Raw genomic sequence first — 27,487 nt, forward strand, 5'->3', positions numbered from 1 at the left:
GAAAAATATCAGCTTTACTAAGAGAAAGACAGGAAGGAAGAGAAGACTATGAAACAACCAGAAAACAAATAAATAAATGGCAGGAGTAAGTCTTTATCAGTAGTAACATTGAATGTAAGTTGACTAAACTCTCCAATAACAAGACATAAAGAGGCTGAATGGATAGAAAAACAGGACCCAGTGATCTGTTGCCCACAAGAAACACATTGCACCTATAATGACACATGTAGACTTAAAGGGATGGAAAAAGATATTCCGGAGTAGTTCTATCAGGCAAAGTAGATTTCAAGACACAAACTATAAGAAGAGACAATGAAGGTCATCATATAATGATAAAGGGGTCAGTTCAGCATAGGATATAACAATTGTAAATATATATGCACCTAACTATTGGAGCACTCATATATAAAGCAAATATTAGAGCTAAAGAAACAGATTGGAGAGAAAGAAAAAAATTGAAATAATATCAAGCATCTTCTCTGACCACAATGGAATAAAACCAGAAATCAACATTATGAATTTTGGAAACTATACAAACTCATGGAAATTACCTAATATGCTCCTGAATGACCAGTGAGTCAGTGAAGAAATTAAGAAATTGAAAAATTTCTAAACAATAATGGAAACACAACATACTGAAATCTATGGGGATACAGCAAAAATGATACTAAGAGGAAAGTTTATAGCTATAAGTGCCTACATCAAAAAAGAAGAAAAACTTTAAATAAAAACCTAATGATGGATTTTAAAGAAATGGAAAATCAAGAGCAAGCCAAACCCAAAATTAGTGGGAAAAAAAGAGATAACAAAGCTCAGAGCAGAGATAAATGAAATTGAAATGAAGAAACATACAAAAGATCAACAAAACGTTAGGTTTTTGAAAAGATGAAAAAGAAAAGAAAAAAAAAAAACAAATCTTTTGCCAGACTAAGGAAAGAGAGAAGACTTCAAAAGATCACAGATGAAAAAGGAGATGTTAAAACCGATACCACAAAATTCAAAGGATTATTAGTGGCTACTGTGAGCAGCTGTATGCCAATAAACTGTAAAACCTAGAAGAAATGGATAAATTCCTATATACATACAATCTTCCAGGACTGAACCATGAAGAAATCCAGGGTGTGAACAGACCAATAACAAGTAATAAGATAATAGTTGTGATGAAAAGTCTCCCAGTAAAAAGTACAGGACCTGAATGGCTTCACTGCTGAATTCTACTAAGCATTTAATGAGGGTTTAATACCAATCATAGTTAAATTAGTCAGAACAATAGGAGGATGGAATACTTTTAAACTCATTCTATGAGGGCAGTATTACCCTGATACCAAAACCAAACAAAGACGCATCAGAAAATGAAACTGCAGGCCCATATCTATCGGAGGAATGAGCCCCCGGTGTTTCAACATAGGTTCTTTTCTATTTTCCCTAAGTGTTGGCTGGTCTGAGAAATAAAGGGAAAGAGTACAAAAGAGAAATTTTAAAGCTGGGTTTCCATGGGAGACATCACATGTCAGCAGGTTCAGTGATGCCCCCTGAGCTGTAAAACCAGCAAGTTTTTATTAGCAGTTTTCAAAGGGGAGGGAGTGTATGAATAGGGTGTGGGTCACAGAGATCACATGCTTCAAGGGCAACAAAATATCACAAGGCAAATGGGCAGGGCAAGGTCACAAGGCCAGGGTGAAACTAGAATTACTAATGAGGTTCCTGGTCCCGCTGTGCATGCATTGTCATTGATAAACATCGGGAACCGGGTTGAGAGCAGACAACCGGTCTGACTAAAATTTACTAGGCAGGAATTTCCTAATCCTAATAAGCCTAGGGGCGCTGCAGGAGACTACGGCATGTTACATCCCTATCTACAACTGCGTAAGGCAGACACTCCCAGAGCAGTCATTTTAGAGGCTCCCTTGGAAATGAGTTCTTTTCCCAAGGCTGTTAATTATGAATATTCCTTACTGGGGAAAGAATTCAGCAATATTTCTCTTATCCGTTTTCTGCAATAAGAGAAATACGGCTGTGTCCTGCCTGGCTCCCAGGCAGTCAGATCTAATGGTTATCTCCCTTGTTCCCTGTTACCCTGTTCTTTTTTCAAGGTGCCCGGATTTCATATTGTTCAAACACACATGCTTTACGAACAATTTGTGCAGTTAACGCAATCATCACAAGGTCCTGAGGTGACATACATACTTGGTTTACGAAGATGACAGGATTAAGAGATTAAAGACAGGCATAGGAAATTGTAAGAGTATTGATTGGGGAAGTGATAAATGTCCATGAAATCTTCACGATTTATGTTCAGAGATTACAGTAAAGACAGGTGTAAGAAATTATAAAAGTATTAATTTGGAGAACTAACGAATGTCCATGAAATCTTCACAATTTATGTTCTTCTGCCATGGCTTCAGCTGGTCCCTCTGTTTGGGGTCCCTGACTTCCCCCAACACATGTCTCTGACTATTGATGCAAAAAATCTTCAACAAGAATACTAGCAAACCAAATTCAACAACAATTGAAAATATTATTCATCATGACCAAGTGGGATTTATTTCAGGAATGCAGATAGTTCAACATTTGCAAATGTGATACATCATATCAAAGGGATGAAGGACAAAAAACGTCAATTGATTCTGAAAAAGCATGGCATAAAATTAAACATCCTTTCATAATAAAAACCCTCAAAACTGGGTATAGAAGGAACATGCCTCAAAACAGTAAAAGCCATATATGACAGACCCATAGTTGTTATCACACTGAATGAGGAAAAACTGAAAGCCCTTCTCTTAAGATCTGAAACACAGCAAGGATGCTCACTTTCACTACAGTTACTCAATATAGTACTGGAAGTCCTAGCTGGAGCAGTCAGACAGGAGAAAGAAAGAGCATCCAAATTGGAATGGAAGAAGTCAAATTGTCCTTGTTTGTAGATGATATGATTTCACGTTTGGATAAACCTAAAGAATTCATCAAAAATGATTAGAAGTGATAAATTCAGTAAAGTTGCAGGATTCAAAATCAGCATACAAAAATCAAGTAGCATTTCCATATGCCAACACTGAACAATGTGAAAAAGAAATCAAGTCACCCCATTTACGATAGCTAGAAATAAAATCCGAGGCGTTAACCAAAAAAGTGAACAATATCTACAGTGAAAGCTATAAAATGTTGGTGCAAGAAATTGAAAACAAACACACACATAAAGGAAAGATGTTCTATGTTCATGGATTGGAAGAATCAATATTGTTAAAATGTCCATACTAACCAAAGCAATCTACAGATACAATGTATTCCCTATCAAAATACCAATTACGTTCTTCAGAGAAGTAGAAAAAACAATCTTGAAATTTGTATAGAACCACAAAAGACTTGGAATAGCCAAAGCTATCCTATGCAAAAAAAAAAAAAAAAAAAAAAAAAAAAAAAGAAAAAAGAAAAAAAGAAAAAGAAAATTGGAAGAACCACATTATGTGATTTCAAATTATACGATGTATTGGCCTATAACTATACACATAGAACAGTGGAACTGAGTACAGAACCCAGAAATAAATCCATTCATGAACAGTGATCTTATTCTTAACAAAGGACAGTCTTGGGGAAAAGGACAGTCTCTTCAATAAATGGTGCTGGGAAAACTAGATACCCATGGGTAGAACAATGAAACTGAACCCCTATCTCACCATATACAAAAATAAAATCAAAATGGATGCAAGACTTAAATCTAAGACGTCAAACTATGAAACAATGAAAAGAAAGCCTCGGGGAAACCGTCCAGGTCATTGAAGTGGGCAAGGATTTCTTGAATAAATACCCCAGAAACACAGGCAACCAAAGCAAAAATGAACAAAGGGAATCACCTCAAGTTACAAAGCTTCTGCACAGCAAAGGAAACAACAAAGTGAGGAGACATGCCACAGAACGGGAGGAAAATATTTGCAAACTACCCATCTGACAAGGGATTAATAACAAGAATATATAGAGAGCTCAAGCAACCTTATAGGTAAAAATCCAATACATTGATTGAAAGATGGGCAAAATATCTGAATAGGTATTACTCAAGAGAAAACATGCAAATGGCAAATGGGTGTATTTATCATCAGAGAAATGCAAATCAGATGTACAATGAGATATCTCACCCCAGTTAAAATGGCATTTATCCAAAAGACAAGCATTAAGAAGTGCCTGTGAAGATGTGGAGAAAAGGGAACCCTCATACGGTTAGTGGGTTAGTGGTAATGTAAATTAGTACAATCACCACGGAGAGCAGTTTGGAGGTTCTTCGAAAAACTAAAAATGGAGCTGTATCATCCAGCAATCCCACTCCTAAGAATATGCAATAAAGGAAATCAGTATATTGAAGAGATATCCATGTTTATTGCAGCAGTATTCACAATAGCCTCGATTTGGAAACAGCTGAAGTGTCCATCAACAGATGAATGAGTGAAGAAAATGTGGTACATACACACAAGAGAGAACTATTCAGCCATAGAAAAGGATGAGATCTTGTCATTTGCAACAGATGGATGGAAGTGGAGGTCACTATGTAAGCCAGGCACAGAATGAGAAACTTCACATGTTCTCCCTTATTTGTGGGAGCTAAAAATGAAAATAATTGAAACTAGGGCAATAGTTACCAGAGCCCTGGAAGGATAAGTGTTGAGGAAGGGGGCCTGGAGGAGAAGTAGTGGTGGTTAATAGGTACAGAAAAATAGAAAGAATGAATAAGACTTAGTATTTGCTAGCATAACAGGGTGACTAGAGTAAAAAGCGATTTTAATTGTACATTTTAAAATAACTAAAAGTATAATTAGATAGTTACACAAAGGATAAATACCTACTGTGTACTCACAAAAATTAAAAAAAATTTTCAAAAATGTTTTTAGCCATTTTGTTTGATTAATGAGAAAGTTAACATGGTCGATCTTAAATGTAGAATTGTCTTTATCACTTCGTACACAGTGTTTCTGTGTTGCACAGTGTTTCTTACCCTTTAGATAAGTATGTATATTATCCTTTAGATAAATACATATGTTTATCTCTATTAAATATGTGTAAGCTTTTATACAGAAACAACCATACACTTAATGTGTGTGGATGTAAATTAAAGAGGTCTTTCAAAGACTCTTAATTTTCCCGAATACCATTTTCTTCACAGAACTTTTGCCACCAAACCTCCGATGTCTCCTTATTGCTTAGAGAATCAACTACAATTTAGCTGTGCTGTGTGCATGTGTGTAAATGTAATTTATTTGTCACGTCTTCCCAGCGTAAACATTTCACTTTAGTCAGGTCAATTTCCACTATAGTCACTTCCTTAGTCTTATGATTGATATTCATTGTTCATTAACTTTTGTTCATGTTATCGTAGGCTTTCTGTTTAAGCACCTTGAGGAAGTTGTTTATCTTTGTGTATTTTTAAAGCAGCTTGTTTCTTACAGTTTCAGTGAATGGTATATTTGGTTATGTTTCCTTTGCATTGAAAGTACTGAGACAGATACATATTTTTAGTTTTCCAGCAAACTAGAGGGAAGTTAGAACAGACGAACTATTTGTCACGGGTTCTTGCCTCATATCTCTGCTCCTTGTTTTTTATTTATTGTTTGTTTGTTTGAGACGAGGTCTCACCCTGTTGCCCAGGTTGGAGTATAGTGGCGTGAGCTTGGCTCACTGTAACCTCTACCTCCTGGGCTCAAACGATCCTCTTACCTTAGCCTTCCAAGTAACTGGACTGCAGGCATGCACCACAACGTCCAGCTAATTTTTGTAATTTTTGTAGATAGGAGGTTTCATCATGTCATTCAGGCTGGTCTTGAACTCCAGGACTCAAGCAATGCACCTGCTTTGGCCTCCCAAAGTGCTGAGATTTACAGGCATGAGCCACTGTGCCCATCCTCTGCTCCTCATTTCCTACTCTTGTTTATCTATTCACCAGATTTTCTAATTTGGCTTTTTGTTTTGTTTTGTTTTTTTGGACTTGTTAAACCTCATATTCTTTCTGGGCCTTTCTTTTCTTATCTCTGTTTTGAGAGAACTTAGACTAGGTGATCTCTAAACATTTCAATAATAAAATAATGCATGTTCTTTAGTATCCAGTTTCAATATTGCTTCATTTATTAAATCTTACCTGACACTGTAGCCTATATTATGTTGTCTTGCCCCACAAATTCTTTCAATACTTACTTTAAAATATAGACATAGGTTAACTTGTGTTTTGCTTACATATATTTGTTTTAATTAATACAATTGCAAGCTCTTTGAAGAATGACACTTCCTTTTTAAAGAATTTAATTACTGTTAATTTTTTAATCATTATATTACTATATAGCAGTCACATCATAGTAAGAATTACAATGACAGTAACCTCTCTGAATACTAACTTTGAGGCAAACATTATTTTACATGCTTTACTTATGTCCATTCTCATAATTCATACTGGGATGCTTATGAGATAACATCTCGTTTCATCTCCATTTTACTGATGAGGAAAGATGCATACATAAAGGTTAATTAAATTTCCTCACCACTAGTGAGTAAACATAGGATATGGACCTAAGCAGGCCCATGCACTTACCTGTTTTGCTATAATGCATAACTATTGTATACTTGTTGAATGAATAGAGTGTTTTTAACCTTTAATATGTGTTGGGTACAACCTTGGTAGTTTTTGTACTTTGAATAAAAGATTAAGGATGTTTCACTTTTTAAAAAATGGGGACAAATAACTGTCTTAGTAAATAAATATTGTGATCAATTTTCCCAGTTAGGAGCAGATATTCAAATTGCATACTTTGAGGTATTTTGAAAAATTCTTCTGTTTTTGAAAGAAAGTTTGTGACATATATAATACTTAGAGTTGGATTTTGATTTGCAGTAAGTGTCTTAATTATTATTTCTTACTCGTTTTCAGTTGAGTGGTGATTTTATGCAATGGCTTCAAGCCACAGTTCTTCACCAGTGCCTCAAGGAAGCAGCAGTGATGTTTTCTTTAAAATAGAGGTAGATCCGTCAAAACACATTCGACCTGTGCCGTCACTGCCAGATGTGTGTCCCAAGGAACCCACAGGTAATGCTTTTTTTTTTTTTTATAGGAGTTTTACTGATGATTTCTATTATCTTTAAATGAGTAGTCAGGTTTTATATACCTATGTTAGAAGAGTAAATTTTATGATGTTAAAAATCATTTGACGGGGCTGGGTGCGGTGGCTCACACCTGTAATCCCAGCACTTTGGGAGGCCAAGGCAGGCGGATCACGAGGTCAGGAGATCGAGACCATCCTGGCTAACATGGTGAAACCCCGTCTCTACTGAAAATACAAAAAATTAGCCAGGCGTGGTGGTGGGCGCCTGTAGTCCCAGCTACTTGGGAGGCTGAGGCAGGAGAATGGCGTGAACCCGGGAGGCGGAGCATGCAGTGAGCTGAGATCGCGCCACTGCACTCCAACCTGGGCAACAGAGCCAGACTCCATCTCAAAAAAAACAAAAATCATTTGGGGCCAGGCATGGTGGCTCATGCCTGTAATCCCAGCACTTTGGGAGGCCAAGGCAGGCAGATCACTTGAGGTCAGGAGTTCAACACCAGCCTGGCCAACATGGTGAAACCCCATCTCTACTAAAAACATAAAAAATTAGTTGAGTGCGGTGGCACGTGCCTGTAATCCCAGCTACTTGGGAGGCTGAGGCAGGAGAATCACTTGAACCTGGGAAGTGGAGGTTGTAGTGCACTCCAGCTTGGGTGACAGAGTGAGACTCTATCTCAAAAAAAAAAAAAATCATTTGGAAATGATTGGGAAATTGGAATATAGTTTTTTACACGTATTTCATGCATTACTTATATAAACTGAAGAAGTGTTGAAAATGAAGGTACAGATTGAAAACTGCTTAAAACATGGTACAGTCAGCCCTCATCATTTGCATATTATGTGTTTGCAAATTCTCCTGACTCCTTAAAATTTATTCATAATCCCCAAATCACTACTTGTGGCACATTTGTGGTAATTTGCAGTCATGTGCGGAGAAGTGAAAGACTTGAAATACCTGACACATGCATTCCCAGCTGAAGTTGAACAAGGCAAAGCTATGCCTTCTTGTTTCAGCTCTCCTACTATAAACTAGTGTTCTTTTAGTGGTCTGTTTTTACTTGGTGCCACATGTTTGGAGCTTGGTGATTTTGCTGTTTAAATTGCCCTTAAGCATAGTGCTAAAATGCTATCTGGAGTTCCTAAGTGCAAGAAGGCTATGATGTCCCTTACGGAGAATATACATGTGTTGTGTGAGCTTCATTCAGGCATAAATTACAGTGCTGTTAGCCACAAGTTCAGTGTTAATGAATCAATAATGTATACTGAATAAGGCATCTTTAAACATACAAAACAAGGTTATGTATTGATCAGTTGATGAAATTATTGTGACCAAAGGCTCACAGGAACCTAACTCTTCAGTTTCCCTACAAGCAATGGTTCAATATTTGCTAATTCCATATTCACAATAACTTTATAGAACAAAAATACTACTGATAATGAGAATAGAGTATACATTTTTCCTTCTTGTATGATTAATGCCACAGCAACATTTATGTCACCTAATTATAAGCCAAAGGATATTTTATCCGGTAGAACCTGCCATGATATAATAGAAAAGAGGCCTACCTCTAAAAAACAGTGGGGTATTAAAGGATAGAAAATTTATAATAGAAGGTAGCATAGTTCTGATGTTAAAAAAAAAAAAGATAGAGTAATTGTACATTAAGGAAAGGAATTCATGAAAGACTTTGACTATTCACTCCACCCTGCAACTATAACTCTCAAATTTTGCATATCTTTTATCTTGTGCATGTTTTTCAAAGCCTTAGTAATTGATGCTGGCAGCTGAAGATTATTCAATCAGATTGATTTTTATTAAATCATTTACTGTGGAAGATTAGTTGGTTTGCGTAAGATGAAATCTATGCATTTTTAGTTTTCTAGTGTGTACTTTCAAACATAGAACCAACTTTACAGCATTTACAGAGTTCTCTTGTTTACTTTTTGCAGGTGATTCACATAGTTTATATGTTGCCCCATCTCTAGTTACAGATCAACATAGATGGACTGTATATCATTCCAAAGTAAATCTCCCAGCAGCATTAAATGATCCTAGATTAGCAAAAAGAGAATCTGACTTCTTCACAAAAACATGGGGATTGAACTTTGTGGATACTGAAGTCATACCTTCATTCTACCTCCCACAGATCAGCAAGGAACATTTTACAGTATATCAACAGGAAATTTCTCAGGTAATATCTAATCTTGGCTAGTTATCGTCAGGTCAAAAGTAATAGAAATATTTTAGTATGCTTTATTATAGATTTTTGACCAGTAATGTTTGATGAACCTATAGTATTCTTTTTGTTCATACAAATTATACTGTCCTGGGTTGCATTTAATTCTTTGCTTAAATATATTTTAATACATTTCTCTTACAGTAGTGATTTTTCAGAATTACACATTCCAAATAATGCTAAGATTCAACATGAAACCTACCCTACTTACCAAGGAGAAAATGATTCTATTAGACATATGAAGTCCAGATGATTTGTGAGGTTTGAGAAATTGGCAGAATATTACTGTTTCTTTGTCTGATTCACTGCATACAATTCTATAGAGCACCCTAGCTCTAGCAGATAGTTATAATATCTCCAGACGTAATTATAACTTAATATATTACTTTAAGCCCAGTCTGAGAGCAAGGACTGAGTATAGTACAGAGTTTTAGATGGTCTATCAATTCATTTTTAGATTATTAGTAAGTGCCTGTTATCAATATAATTAAAATCATTAAAGTGGTACAAGGGATATTATATTTTTATAACCATTCCTTTTTATACTTTTTTCATTAGCAAGCCTAATTTGAATTTAGCTGGTTTTATTTTACTTAATTTGCACTTTTTTGAATATGGCTGTATTAACATTAATAATGTATAACTATATAGCATCTGGTTCATTTTTATTACTATCAAATATTTTTATACAGAACCTGTATATTTTGTTTGCCTTTGTATGTATATATTGTGCCATATTAACAATCACTTAGATATGATCATTGAAAACAGAACACAAAAACTGTTTTCAGTGATCAGATCTTAGTGATTGTTAAGTGGATGAACATTAATATGCCTTTGTAACTTATAATTTGGTTTTTCTATTTGTGTATTGATCAAATATTTAACGAATGTCTTCCATGTGTCAGGTAGTCTTCTAAACATGAGGATACAGCAGAGAACAAAACTGACATCAATTCCCTCCCTTACAAAGCTTATGTTTCTAGCAAGGAGTTTAACAATAAACCCTAAAGCAACCACTAAAATAGCAAAACAAAGAATTACAGCTAATAATGGAAAAGAGAAATGGAATTTTAAAAATTCTCAATCCAAACAAAGGCATAAAAAGAAAAAAAGAAAGAATGGATAGGACATAAAATAAATTTCAAGATGATAATCTTAAGCCTAATTATATCACTAATTACATGAAATCTAAATGGTTCAAGCATCCCGATTAAAAGGTAGAGATTGTGAGATTTGATGACCCAATTATATGCTGTATATAAGAAACATACTTTGAATAGAAAGAAAAAAACATTTAAAAGGATGAAAAAATACATACTATGCTTAACAGTAGTCGAAAGAAAGCAGAAATGGCTATATTAATAACAAAGTAGATTTCAGAGCAAAAACTATTAATATGTATAAAGAATGTTATTTTATAATGATAAAAGGGTCAGTTAATCAAGAAGACATAATAGTTTTAAACATTTTTGCCCCTAATATGCTTCAAAACATGTGAGGCAGAAGCTGAGAACTTTATGGCAAAGTAGCTATTCATAATTGTGGAGATTTCAAATACTCTTTCAATAAATGATGGGACAAGCAGAGTATCAGCAAGATTTTAATAGACTTGAACCATTAACCAACCTGGCCTGACTTGAAAGAGCACTCCATATAACATAGAAGAATATACTTTTTTTTCCAAGTGTTCATGAAACATTTATGGACATAGACTATATTCTAGGTTTGAAAACAAATTTTAATACATTTGGAAGACTTCACCTCATACACGGTATGCTCTCTGAACACAGTATAATTAAAATAGAAATTAATAATGGAAAGGTTGGTGGAAAATCCACAGATATTTGGAAACCAGAACTTTATACTTCTAAATAAAATGTGAGTAAAAGAAGAAAGAAAAATCAGAAGGTAGTTTGAACTGAATGGAAATGAAAACACAACATATCAGGATTTGTGGGGTGATGCTCAGTTAGCACTTAGGGAGAAATTGGTAGCACTGAATGCATATATTATTGAAAGAATAATGATTTCAAATCAGTGACCTCAGCTTACACCTTAAGAAGCTAGAAAAATGGCCAGGCACAGTGGCTCACGCCTGTAATCCCAGCACTTTGGGAGGACAAGGTGGGCGGATCACCTGAGGTCAGGAGTTCAAGACCAGCCTCGCCAACACGGCGAAACCCCACCTTTATAAAAATACAAAAAAATTAGCCAGGCATGATGGCAAGTGCCTGTAATCCTAGCTACTCGAGAGGCTGAAGTGGGAGAATCACTTGAAACTGGGTGGTGGAGGTTGCAGTGAGCTGAGATTGCACCATTGCATTCCAGCCTGGGTGACAGAGCAAGACACTGTCTCCAAAAAAAAAAAAAATTAAACAGATAAAGAATAAACATCAAAGTCAAAATCAGAGAACAGTAGAGAAAATCAGTGAAACCAAAAGCTGATTCTTTGAGAAGATAAACTTGATAAGCCTTTGGCAATACTGATTAGGAAAAAAAGAAGAAGATACAAGTCACCAATAACAAGAATAAGAAAGGTGATATCACTACAGATTCTACAGAGATTAAAAGCCTAATAATGAAATATTATGAATAACTTTGTGCCAATAAATTCAACAGCTTAAATGAATTTACAGATTTCTTGAATGACACAAAATACCAAATATCTTTTGAGAAAAAATAGATAATCTGGCTGGGCATGGTGGCTCATGCCTATAATCCCCGCACTTTGGGAGGCCATGGTGGGCACATCACCTGAGGTCTGGAGTTCGAGACCAGCCTGGCCAACATTGTGAAACTCCGTCTCTACTAAAAGTACAAAAATTAGCCGGGCATGGTGGTGTGCACCTGTAGTCCCAGCTACTCGGGAGGCTGAGGCAAAAGAATTGCATGAACCTGGGAGGTGGAGGTTGCAGTGAGCTGAGATCGAGGCATTGCACTCCAGCCTGGGCGATAGCAAGACTCCATCTCAAAAAACAAAACAAAAAGAAATAGAAAATCTGAAATAACTTTATATTTGTTACATTGATGTATAGTTAAATACCTTTCCACAAAGAAAGCTCAGGTCCACATGGCTTCACTGGAGAATTCTACCAAACATTTACAGAAACAGTAATTCCAAATCTACACACATTATTTCAAATTTTGGTAAGGATGTGGAAGACAGAGCTAGTTCTAGGATAAGGTGAGGCAGGTGAGCAAAATGTGAGAGGCACTGGAATCTGAGAGTGGGTACCTCCTTAAATATTGTACCGTATGCTTCTTGCTTGCTTCATCCTACTGCCAGCCTTCATGGAGTAACTGGAACTCTCATATACTGTTGGTGGGAATTTAAAGTGCTGCAACCCCTTTGGAAAAAAGTTTGGCAGTTTCTTAAAAAGTTAAACAGACTTCTGATCTGTCATGTAAGGAGCTTGGAAGTTGTCACTCCTGTTCTCACAACAAAAAATCTGAGCAAACTGAAAATCAACAACTGAGAAGTACCTGTGAAGGTCACAGCCCAGGGACACAGGCTCACTAAGACTGAAACCTAATCATAAGATCATAGAATGCTTCCCCTCCCTTCACACATTACCATCACATCAGTGGGGTGCTTGAATAATGAGAATACAACTGAAAGGACTACATGTCTCAGACCTTATTTAAGAGGTCTGCAGGGAAACCTGAATATAGCAGGAGAGATGAAAAACAAGGACACCAGTGGAAATTTTAGCCTCTGACACCTGCAGCTATAACAATGAGTAAATAAAGCCTAATTCTTAGCCAGATAAACAAAACTTCATACTAAAGTCCTATTTACCTCAGTTCTTTTTAACTTTGGTATATCATATGTGGCTTTCAGCAAAACATTACAATGCATACCAGACAGAAAACACTGTTTAAAGAGACAGATCAAGTATCAGAATCAGACTGAGATGCGGTTGTGATGTTGGAATGATCAAACTGGGAACTCAGAGTAACTATGTTTAATATACTAAGGGCTGTAGTGGAAAACATGGACAACATGCAAGAACAGATGTAAGCAGAGAGATGGAAACTAAGAATCAAAAGGAAATGCTACAAATCAAAGATAGTATAACAGAAATGAAGAATGCTTTTGATGAGTTCATCAATAGGCTTGAAGTGGCAGGGGAAGAAATCAGTGAGCTTAAAGAAATGCTGATACAAACTTATAAAAATGTGTGGGATGCAAGGGAAGTAAGGCTTCAGGGAAGTCTTGCTTAAATAAGCACTCAAGGCTTCATTGAATGCTTAAGAAGAAAATTTAAAATTAATCTAAGCTCTACTTTAGGAAATTATCGAAAGAAGAGCAAATTTAATCCAAAGTAAGCAGAAGAAAAGCAGTAATAAAAATTAGAGCAGAAATCAGGGAAATTGACAATAGCAAATCGATAGAGAAAATCAGCAAAAGCAAAAGCTGGTTCTTTGTGAGATCAATAAAACTGATAAACATTTAGCTACATTAAGAAAAAAGAGAAGGCTGGGTGCAGTAGCTCACGCCTGTAATCCCAGCACTTTGGGAGGCTGAGGTGGATGGGTCACCTGAGGCCAGGAGTTCAAGACCAGCCTGGCTAACATGGTGAAACCCCATCTCTATTAAAAATACAAAAATTAGCTGGGTACGGTGGTGGGCGCCTGTAATCCCAGCTACTTGGGGGCTGAGGCAGGAGAATCACTTGAACCTGGGAGGCGGAAGTTGCAGTGAGCTGAGATAGCGCCATTGCACTCCAGCCTGGGTGACAGCGCAAGACTGTCTCAAAAAAAAAAAAAAAAAAAAAGAGAAGATATAAGCTATTAGTATCAAAAATGAAAGAGGGGCTGTTTCTACTGATCCCGCAGGCATTAAAAGGATAATAAGAGAATATTGTGAACAATTCTATGCCCAGAAATTTGATATCCTAGGTGAAATGGACTGATTTATTTTGAAAGACACAATTTACCAAAGCTTACACAACAAGAAATAAATATTTTGAATAGGCTTATATTTATTAAATAAATTGAATCAATCATACTGCTCAAAACAGAAATCACCAGGCCCAGATGGGTTCCCTGGTGAATTCTACCAAACATTTCGGTAAGAAATTACACCAATTATTTATAATCTATTTCAGGAAATAGAAGCTAAGGACATACTTTGTAATGCATTTGGTGAGGCCATCATGAAGCTAATACTAAAATCAGACAAAGACATAATAAGTAAAGAAAACTTTAGACCTTTTTTTTTTTTTTTTGAGACAAGGTCACACTGTGTTGCCCAGGCTGGAGTGCAGTGGCACATTCACAGCTCACTGCAGCCTCAACCTCCCTGCTCAAGCAATCCTCCCATCTCAGCACCCCCCAAGTAGCTGGGACTACAGGTGAGCACCACCACAACACCACACCTGGCTAATTTTTGTATATTTTGTAGTGACAGGGTTTTGCCATATTGTCCAGGCTGGTCTCAAACTCCTGAGCTCAAACAGTCTGCCCGTGTTGGCCATTCATTATTTTTTTAAAAAAAGAACTCTCAGCAAACTAGGAACAGGAAGGAATTTCTTTAACTTGATAAAGAATGTACTGGGCGTGTCGGCTCACGCCTGTAATCCCAGCACTTTGGCAGGATGCTTGAGGCCAGGACTTGAGACCAGCCTGGTCAACATGGCGAAACTCATCTCTACTGAAAACACAAAATTTAGCTGGGCATGGTGGCACACGCCTGTAATCCCAGCTATGTAACCACCAATGGGTTCACCTTGCCTGCTGCCTAGACAGCTGATTTATTGAGACAGGGGAATTGCAATAGAGAATGAGGAATCCATGCAGAGCTGGCTGTGTGGAAGACTCGAGTTTTATTATTACTCAAATCAGTCTCCCCGAGCATTCGAGGATCAGAATTTTTAAGGACATCTTGGTGGGTGAGGGGAATCCAGTGAGCTGGCTATGCTGATTGGTCAGGTCAGTGATGATATCATAGGGAGAAGCCATCTCCATGTGCTGAGTCAGTTCCTGGGTGGGGCCCACAAGGTCAGATGAGCCAGTTTATTGATCTGGGTGGTACCAGCTGAACCATCAAGTACAGGGTCTGCAAAATATCTCAAGCGTGGATCTTAGGAGCAGTTTAGGGGGAGGGTCAGAATCTTGTAGTCTCCAGCTGCATGACTTGACCCCTAAACCGTAATTTCTGATCTTGTGGCTAATTTGTTAGTCCAACAAAGGCAGTCTAGCCCCCAGGCAAGAAGGTGGTTTTGTTTTGGAAAAGGACTGTTATCATCTTTGTTTTAAACTATAAACTAAATTCCTCCCAAAGTTAGTTCACCCTGTGCCCAAGAATGGACAAGAACACGTTGGAGGTTAGAAGCAAGATGGAGTTGGTTAGGTCAGATCTCTTTCACTGTCTCAGTTATAATTTTGCAATGGCGATTTCAGCTACTTGGGAGGCTGAGACATGAGAATCACTTGGACCCAGGAGGTGGAGGTTGCAGTGAACCAAGATTACACCACTGCACTCCAGACTGGGCGACAGAGTGAGACTCTTGTCTCAAGAGAGAAAAAAATCTACAAAAACTCTATAGCTAATGGGGGAAACTAGATGCTTCCCACTACGAACAGGAGCAAGGTAAGGATGTCCCATCTCACTATTTCTTTTAACATTGTCTTGGAAGTCCTAACTAATGTAATAAGGCAAGAAAAGGAAATAAAATATATAAAAATAAGGAAGAAGTAAAACTGTTTCCAGATGAAATGATTGTGTGGAAAATCCCTAAGAATCTAAAAAGAAACTCCTGGAACTAATAAGTGACTATAGTAAGGTTGCAAGATACCAGGTTAATATATAAAATTAATTACTTTCTTATCTACCAGCAGTGAACAGTTGGAATTTGAAATTAAAAACCCAATGCAATTTACATTAGCATCAAAGAAAATGAAGCCTTTATGTATAAATCTAAATATATATAAGATCTATCTGAGGAAAACTACAAGACTCTGATGAAAGAAATTAAATAAATAAATGGAGAGGTAGTTCATATATGTGGATAGGAAGACTCAATATTATCAAGGCGTCTCTTTTTCCCAACTTGATCAATAGAGTCAACATAATCCTGATTAAAATCCTAGCAGTTGGTTTCGTGGATATTGAAAACTGACTCTAAAGCTTGTATAGAAAAAGACCCAGAATAGCTAACACAGTATTAAAAGAGGAACAAAACTGAAGGACTGATACCTCCCAATTTGAAGTTTTGCTATAAAGCTACGGTAATCAAGACAATGTCGTATTGGTGAAAGAATAGACGTATGGATCAGTGGAACAGAGAACCCATAAATAGACCCACACAAATACAATCACCTGATTTTTAACAAAGGGGCAAAGGTAATTCAATAGAGAAAGGATAGTTGTTTGAACAAATGGTATCGAAACAACTAGACATCCACATACCAAAGAGAAAGAATATAGACACACCACCTTGCACTATTCATGGAAATTAGCTCAAAGTTGATGATAGACCTTAATGTAAAATGCAAAACTATAAAACTTCTAGATGATAACATAGGAGAAAATCTAGGTAACCTTGGGTTTGGTAATGACGTTTTACATATGAGAAAAGCACAATCCATGAAAGAAAAAATTGAAAAGTCGAACTTCATTAAAATTAAAAAGTTCTACTCTGTGAAAGACACTGTTAAGAGAATGAAAAGACAAGCCAAAGACTGGGAAAAAATATTTACAAAACATGTATCTGTTACAGGATTGACGGTCGGGTGTGGTGGCTTATTCCTTGTAATCCTAGCACTTTAGGAAGTGGAGGTGGGAGAATCACTTGAGACCAGGAGTTCAGGACCAGTCTGGGCAACATAGTAAGAACCCATCTCTACAAGAAAAAATTAGAAAAATTAGGCATGGTGGTGTGCATCTGTAGTCCTAGCTGCTCTGGAGGCTGAGGCAGGAGGATCGCTTGAGCCCTGAAATTTGAAGTTACAGTGAGGAACTTCAGCCTGGGCAACAGAACTAGACCCTGTCTCAAAAAATAAAAAGGGACTGGTAGCAAAAATAAACGAAGGAGTTAAAACTCAACAACAACAAAACAGCAAAATTAAAAAATGAGTAAAGGACTTAGTAGACCTTTTCCCAAAAAAGATATAGAAGTGTGCAATTAGCACATGAAAAGATGGTCAGCATAGCAAATAATTTTACATGATAAATTTTATGTTATGTATGTTTTACCTTCAAAAATAAGAGCAAAAGATCTGAATACCTCACCAAAGAAGATAATGCAGATGGCAAATAAGCATATAAAAAGATGCTCAATATCAAATGTCATTAAGGAATTCCTAATTAAAATGAGATGCCATTACATATCTATCAGAATAGCAAAAATCTAAAACACTGACAATACCAAATGTTGACAAGGATATAGAACAACAGGAACTCTTATTTATTGCTGGTGGGCATGCAAAGTGGTATGGCCACTTTGGAAAACAGTCCTGTAGTAACTGATAGAATTGCTACCAGAACTCTGAACACTGCTGGCCTGCTGCTTTTCTTCACTTTCTCAGGTATCCTTTCAGTGATATCTCTGAAAATATAATAATGTTGTTAGTGTTCATCTGATTCTAAATCAGAGTGAGATTTTTTTTGTTTTTTGACTCAGAACGTGTCAATAATTCTTCCCTCCCTGCCTCCCTCCCTCCCTCCCTCCATTCCTTCCTTCCTCCTTCCCCTCCTTCCTTCCTTCCTTCTTCCTTCCCCTCCTTCCTTCCTTCCTTCCTCCTTCCCCTCCTTCCTTCCTTCCTTCCTTCCTTCCTTCCTTCCTTCCTTCCTTCCTTCCTTCCTTCCTTTCTTCCTTCCTCCCTCCCCTCCTTCCCTCCTTCCCTCCCTCCCTCCCTCCTTGGAGTCTCACTTTGCCACCCGGGCTGGAGTGCATTGGTTGACACGATCTCGGCTCCCTGCAGCCTCTGCCTCCTGGGTTTAAGTGATTCTTGTGCCTCAGCCTCTGCAGTAGCTGGGATTACAGGTGTGCGCCACTACTCCTGGCTAATTTTTGTATTTTTAGTAGAGATAGGGTTTCACCATGTTGGCCAGGCTAGTCTTGAACTCTTGACCTCAGGTGATCTGCCCACCTTGGCCTCCGAAAGTGCTGAGATTACAGGTGTGAGCCACAGCACCTGGCCTAATTTCTATCTTTCTATCTTAAATATATAGGTTTTTGAATTTTCTTTCTTGATTCAAATTATTCTCCTAATTGATTTGTTATATAAATATTTTCCATTTGCTTTCCCACTTTATTCTAAATATGGAGAATTTACTATAATTATATAAGATGGAATGGATATAGGTATATAGATGTGTGTAGATCTCATAGAGGTATTTGGTTTATTAAGCATACTTGTTACTTGTATTTAAGTTCAGGGGGCTACTGATTCATATTCAAACTCGTAGGACTAATGTGGCATATTCTGATATTCTGTTGCAAAACATTTTCTTGCTTTGAATACTCATGTTTACACATACATTGATCATGTTATTTGTCTTTTTATTAGAGAGAGAAGATTCATGAGAGATGCAAGAATATTTGTCCTCCTAAAGATACCTTTGAAAGGACTCTTTTACATACTCATGGTATGAATATGTGTTATTTATAGATAATAAAGCATAGCATAAATATTAGTGAACAAGATCTTTATTTTGAGACTTTATTGCCTATTATATCTATAATTTTTATTTCTAGTAAAATTTTTATAACTTATGATTATAATATTTTCTGAGAACTTCTAAGAGAAAAATAGATCTGACAGTAGTATAATCCTTCAGTTCAACAAATATTGATTGAATATCTTCGTGCTTGGTATGTTCCTTGTTGCTTAAAAATAGATGAGTAAGCTAGACATGATGGCACATGTGTATATTCCCAACTACTTGGGAGGCTGAGGTGGGAGGATTGCTTGAGCCTGTGAGTTTGAGAACAGTAATATAGTGAGACCCTAAAGTAAACCTATAGATGAGTAAAAAGTAGCTTTGGTCCTCAAAGAACTGATGTTCTCCTGAATAAGTTTAAAGAAATAAACCAATAATTGTATTGTTGTATATTAAAGAGTAAGTTCAGTGTGATAAAGTTATATAACATGCCTAATTTAGCTTTAGAAGCATTCCTAGAGTTGACAGTGATTACGTGTGTTTTAAAGTCGTTAGTTTGAAACATTTACATGGGAGAAGACATTCCAAGAAAAGGGAATAGTTTATACAAAGCCATAGAATAAAGAGAGAACAGAATGTTCAAGGAACTGTAAGAGTTTATATGTTGGTTCTACTGGGAGCAAGAAATGAGACTGAAGCATAGACAGGAGTCAGATCATGAAGAAACTTATATGCTGTGATAAGGAATTTTACTTTTTCTGAAGACACTATAAAGCTACATAGTATTTTTAATGAGGCATGATCGGATTTATGATTATACTTTTATGTGAAAATAGTTGTGGATAGTGAATTATGGGATGATGATTAGACTAGAGGCAAGGAGACAGTGGAGGCTACTGCAGTAATACAAATGAGAAATGATATTCCAGTAACAGTTACAATGGAGATGGAGAAGAAATTAGGCCTTTGGGAAGTAACTCAGAGATTGAGACACAGGTTTTGGTGGCCAGTTATTGGTAATGGAGCAAGATGATTCAAGGACAATTCCCAGGTTTCTTGCTTGGACAACTGGGTGGGTGACAGTGCAATTCAGTGAGAGAGGCAATATAGGAGGAGGAATTTTGAGGGAGATGGAGGCAAGTTTAGTTGCAGATTTGCAGTGAAGGACATGCCTTTTTGGCAATGTGGAGCTCAGGTTGAAGATTTAGGCTGAAGATGTAGGTATCGTAGATATCATCATAGACAGGTATGCCGGACAATAGCATGGTGGTTGAATCCAAGGACATTGGGTGAGATTGCCCAGGGAAGATGTCAGTAGTGAGAAGAAAATGACTGGTGATGGAGCACTAATTAAGCTGTCGCATTTAATGGGCAGACAGAAGGTGAGATACCTGTGAAGGAGACAGAAAGTGGTCAGAGAGATAGGAAAGTCAACCAAGAGAGAATTGCACCTTAAAAGTTAAAGCTAGCAAGGATTTCAGAAAGTAAGAACAGTTAGTTGGTCTATAATGTCAGAATACTTCAGGGATAGATCGATTTGTACACTGAGAAGTCTCCTTTGTTTTGGCAATTAGGACATCTCAGGGAGAGCATTTATGGCAGGTCCAGAAACCTCAATACTATGTATTAAGGAGTGAGTATAAGAGAAAGAAATGTAGACTACTGGTATTATGTCACTAGAAGATTTGAGATAGATTATTGACTGCAGGGAACAGAGTGGAAGAATACTTTTTCATGGCCAGGACTAGATCAGGTAAGAGAGGCATTTGACTATCTCTGAGAGTGAGTACTTTTGCATCTGAGGTCCCACCCTTGCCTCAACCTGGTCCTGGCCCCGAGTTTTATCTTTTTCTTTATATATATATATAAAATATATATGTGTGTATGTGTGTATATATATACACATTTTAATGGGAAAGAACTGAGCATGTTTATATACAGAGATAAGAGAGCTAGTACAAGGGAAGAGGCTGAAGGTACCGAGACAGACAGAATAAACTGATTAACCTGACGGCAGAGGCAGGAGGGAATGGAGTCTAAGTGCAGAAAGGTTGGTTTTGAAGAGGAGAGTAGTACCTTATCTAAGTTTGGATTGGCAGGATGAAAGTAAAGTAGGTTCATTTGAAGATAAGTGTGTATCTCAGCCTTAAGATGACTGAGAAGAAAATTAATATAGTATAAAAAAGCAACCTTTGATCATAAGAAATTCTGGAAGGGATGATAGATCTTTTAAACAATAAAAACAGTATTCCTACTTTAGAATTTAATTCATTAAAAAAAATCTACGTAGCATGCCATATTCAATCTTACCAAAATTTAAAAAGATAGCACAGCAGTCCTCAATCTTTTTGGCACCAGGGACTGGTTTCGTGGTAAACAATTTTTCCACAGACCAAGCGGTTTGTGGGGAGATAGTTTTGGGATGATTCAAGTACATTACCTTTATTGTGCACTTTATTTCTACCATTACATTGTAAAATATAATGAAATAATTATACAACTCATCATAACGTAGAGTCAGTAGGAGCCCTGAGCTTATTTTCCTGGAACTAAATGGTCCCATCTGGGGGAGATGGGAGACAGTGATAGATAGTCAGGCATTAGATTCTTATAAGGAGGGCACAACCTAGATCTCTGACATGTGCAGTTCACATTAGGGTTTGTGCTCCTATGAGAACCTAGTGCCACCACTGATCTGACAGAAGGTGGAGCTCAGGTGGTAATGTGAGCTATGGGGAGTGGCTGTAAATACAGATGAAGCTTTGCTTGTGGCCACTGCTCACCTCCTGCTGTGTGATCTGGTTCCTAACAGGCCATGGATCACTACCCGTTCGTGGCCTGGGGGTTGAGGACAACTGAGATAGCATAAAGCCTTGTTATGTCTGATTAAAAAGATTTGAGATGTATTTAGCTGTTTTATTGCTGCTATGTAATAGATTACAATTACTTGAAACATTGTTTTGTTCAGTGCTTTGCCTACTACTAGGCATATAATAGGTGCTTGATAGATATTTGTTGAAGGAATAAACTTAAGTAGCTATTTGGATGTGACCCAGTACAATACTGAATCTGTCAAAATGTACTTTATGGAGTTAAAATGAAAACAAGTTTTAAAAATAATATTTTCCCTTCTTTTTTAAATAGATAAATCCAGGACAGATCTGGAGCAAGTACCTAAGGTAACAAAGCTTAAACATGAGAAAATTGCCTTTTAATATTTGATCTTTAATTTTGCCTTACAAGGAGATTTCATTTGGCTTTTTTTTTTTTTTTTTTTTTTGACACTTTGGCTACTTTGTCTCTTCTGGGCTGTGTTGCATCACTTTTCTTATTTCTCGTTCTTTACTTTTTTTCTTTCCTTCTTTGTCTTTCTTTGTCTTTCTTTTTGCTTTTCTTTCTCTTACTTATTTTGAGACAGAGTCTTGCTCAGTCTCGCAGGCTGGAGTGCAGTTCTGTGATCTCGGCTCACTGTAACCTCTGTCTCCTGAGTTCCAGTGATTCTCCTGCCTCAGCATCCTGAGTAGATGGGATTACAGGTGCATGCCAACATGCACAGTTACTTTTTTTGTTTTGTATTTTTAGTAGAGACAGGGTTTCACTGTGTTGGCCAGGCTGGTCCCCAACTCCTGACCTCAAGTGATCCGTCCACCTTGGCCTGGGATTACAGGTGTGAGCCACCGTGCCTGGCCTTTTTTTAAATGAAAAAATGTTTTTAATTGACAAGTTAAAATGATGTATATTTGTGGTGTTTTTTCTCTTTTGCATCATCAGTCTCTTTCTCATCACTGAAATTTACAAATATTTTTAAGTCTTTCCCTTAAAAAAATTTTGCTGATCATTCAACCTCTTCAAATTATTAAGAGATACTCTGTATAACAAATTTTGTCGAGATATATAATAGATCCATTTTTTTTTCTGGGAAGAGTTGATTACCTTCATCGGATTCTCAGATAGGTCTGTGACAGTTGTTCCTTTTTTTTTTTTTTTTTTTTTTTTTTTTTGAGACGGAGTCTCGCTTTGTCACCAGGCTGGAGTGCAGTGGCCGGATCTCAGCTCACTGCAAGCTCCGCCTCCCGGGTTTATGCCATTCTCCTGCCTCAGCCTCCCAAGTAGCTGGGACTACAGGTGCCCGCCACCTCGCCCGGCTAATTTTTTGTATTTTTTAGTAGAGACGGGGTTTCACCGTGTTAGCCAGGATGGTCTCGATCTCCTGACCTCGTGATCCGCCCGTCTCGGCCTCCTGACAGTTGTTCTTTAGAGTAAGAAAGAGAAGATGAAAGACACAAAAATGGGAGAAGGATATCGTTTTTATCATTTATTTGATCCTACAAAATAATATTCAAAGTTTGTCATTTAAGGCTCATTGTTCACTTTCATGTAATCTTTACACATTCTTTACTTCAGCCAAACTTTTTTTTGATGGCTCTGTGCTTTATTTGCACTGTTTCTTGATCCTGGAAGACTTTTCCGTCATCTTCCCATATCTAATTCTCTATAATCTTTTGCTTAAAATGGCACCTTTACATGGGTGCTTTCTTGTTCTTTCCAACAGAAGATAATTGGCCCCTTTGCCTAATTCCCATAACATTTTATCTGGGATTCTTCCCTCATCCCTCTGCTGCTCCTTTAAGGATTTGTCCCTCTTCTCCTTAAAAGATTTTTTTTTTTTTTTTTTTTTTTTTGAGGCAGAGTCTCTCTCTCTGTTGCCCAGGTTGGAGTGCAGTGGCACAATCTTGGCTCACTGCAACCTCCACCTCCCAGGTTCAAGCAATTCTCTTACTTCAGCCTCCCCAGTAGCTGGGATTATAGGCGCCTGCTGCCCGGCTTGGGTAATTTTTGTATTTTTAGAAGAGATGGAGTTTTGCTACGTTGGCCAGGCTAGGCTGGTCTCAAACTTCTGACTTCAAGTGATCTGCCCACCTGGCCTCCGAAAGTGCTGGGATTACAGGCGTGAACCACCGGGCCCAGTCTCCTTATAAGATTTTATATACATATTATATCACATCCCTTGAATTGAAGCTCCATGAGATGAGGGTCTCTTTATTAAATTATCTTTGTTTCTCCCTCAGTGCCTAGCATCGGAAACAGTCAGTAAATATTTATTGAATTAATCAATACTTTTAGTTACAATACCAAAGCGGGGATTAGAAAATTTACTCATGTCTCTAGTTAGATTTTTTTCTACCATATTCATTCTAATTTTTGTATATAGTTAAAATAAATCAGCAAATAAAATACAGTATATAAATAAATACATAAATTGATTAAACCACGTTTTAGGCCCTATGCTTCGTACTAGAGATACAAAAATAAGCTATAAATCTAACCCTGCAAAACATATGGTCTCCAGGGGGAGATATGCATACTAAATAAATAATTTCTATAAAGTATGAGGTAAATAATTAACTATGCATGATATATTTGTGTTCAGAGATGGGAGTCATTATGTCATGCATAAGGAAGGACACATTTGCCCTTTTGATTGCATCATGTTTTTCAGGAAGATGTATAAGAAAAGGCATTCTAGGCCAGATGTATGTATATAAAGATATACATACTTTATATATATATATATATATATATATATAAAATACATATATATATATATATTTTTTTTTTTTTTTTGAGATGGAGTCTTGCTCTGTCACCCAGGCTGGAGTGCAGTGGCGTGATCTCAGCTCACTGCAAGCTCTGCCTCCCAGGTTCACGCCATTCTCCTGCCTCAGCCTCCTGAGTAGCTGGGACTACAGGCGCCTGCCACCATGCCTGGCTAATTTTTTGTATTTTTAGTAGAGACAGAGTTTCACCGTGGTCTCGATCTCCTGACCTCATGATCCGCCCACCTTGGCCTCCCAAAGTGCTGGGATTACAGGCGTTAGCCACCACGCCCAGCCCATACTTTATATATTAATACATGCATTATAAAAATAATAAGAGTATGGAAGAGAACTGAATATTGCTAGAGTGTAGTGGGTAAATAGTGGGAGTGACAAGATTCAAAGAGGTAAGTGGGTCCAGAAAAACAATGAAGGGTTTTGGATGCCATTCTAAATAGTTTGGTCTGTGGGTCATGGGAATCTGTTGAGAGTTTTAAACAGGGAAGTTAATACAGTTATACTCAACATTTTAGAGGAGTATCTCTAACAGTAGTACAGGGGATGGATTAGGGAAGGATATCAGTAGATAGATATTTACTGTAATCCAGAGATATTGAAGAGCTGAACTGCTGAATGCTGTGGAGATTCAGGAAAGCAGAGATTCAAGGGATATTTACAAAATATAATGGATAGGTCTTGTTGCTTAGCTGATCGTGATATGTAAGGGAAAAGTAGTCTATTCATAAAATTGAATTTGTTTTGGTTTTAATATTTATTGTATGCTTAATCTAAATTTTAAAACAATTTTGAGCAGGAGAAAATAGAAATATAGGTTAGAGAAATTGATATTTGGCATTTTAAAAAACTATCAGTGGGAAATAATGTGGACATTTTAGGATAAGTATTATATCTGCCTCTGGTATGTACCTGTAGGACTGCATTAGTGAGTATGATCATGTAGTAATAGAATGACCATCTCTATTGGTAAAGGCAAAAAGCATTTTCTATCTTTTATGAGTATTTTAAGCTTGGTGAGACATTTACACATTTTTCTTAATGGATATTTGTGTAAATAACCGTTATTACTTGCTTTTGCTATTCATACTCAAGATCCACATTAATTTTGTTTAATGGTCATGATGTTAGAAGAGATAATGGGTATAAGGAAAATACTTATCTAATTGAGGGAAATGCATTTTTTTAATAGATTTTTATGAAACCAGATTTTGCCTTGGATGATTCCTTAACTTTTAATTCAGTTTTACCATGGTCTCATTTTAATACTGCTGGTGGAAAAGGAAATCGTGATGCAGCTTCCTCAAAGTTGCTTCAAGAAAAGGTAATTTCTTTTTGACTTTATCCATGCAGGAAATTATTCTAGTTAAGCGGTACTGTTTGCATGGGTTCAGATTTAGTTATTTAGTAAGCTGTACTTTTAAATTCATTTTTGTTGTTACTGACAACTATAAGCCTCCCAATCTTAACTAATTAACAGCATTTCGGCTCAGTGGAACACAAGTTGTGCAGATGAATAAGGCAGAACTTACTATTTGAGTACTTCTTACCTGAAAGAGCAGTTGATGGAATTTTAATTGAAAGGATATATTAGCTAACACAATAAATTGCTTTGCATTTATCCCAGATATTTTATTTACATATTGGCTAATTTTATTTATTTTTATTTATTTATTTTTTGAGACGGAGTCTCTCTCTATTGCCAAGGTGGAGTGCAGTGGCGCAATCTCCACTCACCGCAACCTCCACCTCTTGGGTTCAAGCGATTTTCCTTCCTCGGCCTCCCTAGTAGCTGGGACTACAGGTGTGCACCACCATGCTTGGCTGATTTTTTGTATTTTAGTAGAGATGGGGCTTCACCATGTTGGCCAAGCTGGTCTTGAACTCCTGACCTCATGATCTGCCCACCTTGGCCTCCCAAAGTGCTGAGATTGCAGGTGTGAGCCACCGTGCCCAGCCCCATATGGTTTAATTTTATAAGACTGATTTAAAGCACAGAAAACCAATGTTTTCCGAGGCACTGTTTTTCTTCATTTTCACATAGGGATGATTATTTTGAAACAAAAATATCTTAGTTAAAGAAATACAATATTCTTCTTGTTTTTGTAGCTTTGCAAAGCCTAGTCTTTTACATGTTACTAGTCAGCAGTTCTTTACATTTTACAATGTTCTGTATAGTCTAGAAGTCAACACCTTGAAAGTCATTTAATATTTAGACCTTTAAATATAATTTACTTATCAAGAATCTTCTAAAGACATTTCATCTCTGTTCTTTCTTAGCATTCAGTTTAGAGTTCTTCTAAAATTGATGGTAGTTCTTAAAATGAGAAGCAGTGATTTTGTTTTACTTTAGTGGTATCCCTTGGCAATCTGAAAGCTTGTCTCAGGAAGACATCAATAAATTTGGTTCAGTCCTCGTCAGAAACTGGAGAAAAGACTAGCTTGGGGAGGAGAGAAGAAGAAATGTGGGGAAGGAATCATGAGTATTCCTTTTCTCACAATTGAAAATGAAAATGAGCTTTTTCCTTTGGCAACATTTTCACCTATAAAAAGGTTTTTCCATGCATAAGAACAAATTCATAAATCTGACAAAAACCATGGGTTTAGAGACACAGGCTTGCTCAAGACACAGGCTTTCATATTCTAAGTATATGCCCTGATAGAATAATACCTTAAAAAGAGAAAAACAGCAAAAGCCAGTAGTCTTATCAATCTATACAGATACTTTTAATACAGATAATTTAAAAATTATTTCCTTTATAGCATTTTAATAGGAAATAAACCATAAAAATGTTATGCCTTGAAAAGAGTAAATCAATGGATTATTGAAAATTCAAAAAATCTTTGAGACTCAAATGTTTTTCTTATGCTGAATGTTTAAAGTGACTAAAGTAATGGAAATTTTTTTATTTGTAAATTGCAGAATCAGATTTGCTATATTTACATTCTGAC

General features: G+C 36.8%; 1 protein-coding gene across 5 annotated transcripts in view; it reads left to right on the plus strand.

Moving 5' to 3' along the window:
* Positions 1 to 27,487, plus strand: part of VPS54 (VPS54 subunit of GARP complex) — a 131,947-nt gene that overhangs the window by 20,972 nt on the left and 83,488 nt on the right. For 2 of the 5 annotated variants that reach the window (NM_001261018.2, XM_077958281.1), the window contains exons 2-6: positions 6,902 to 7,057; positions 9,060 to 9,265; positions 18,830 to 18,908; positions 22,068 to 22,102; positions 25,728 to 25,859. In NM_001261018.2, the coding sequence (NP_001247947.1) occupies positions 6,922 to 7,057; positions 9,060 to 9,265; positions 18,830 to 18,908; positions 22,068 to 22,102; positions 25,728 to 25,859 (588 nt within the window). In that variant the 5' untranslated portion in view covers positions 6,902 to 6,921. Of the gene's footprint in view, positions 1 to 6,901; positions 7,058 to 9,023; positions 9,266 to 18,829; positions 18,909 to 22,067; positions 22,103 to 25,727; positions 25,860 to 27,487 lie in introns of those variants that run through there. The other 3 variants (XM_015112491.3, XM_015112493.3, XM_077958282.1) reach the window with 3 other exon arrangements.

This window comes from Macaca mulatta, chromosome 13 (assembly GCF_049350105.2).
Source record: "Macaca mulatta isolate MMU2019108-1 chromosome 13, T2T-MMU8v2.0, whole genome shotgun sequence".
Taxonomy (NCBI): Eukaryota; Metazoa; Chordata; class Mammalia; order Primates; family Cercopithecidae; genus Macaca; species Macaca mulatta.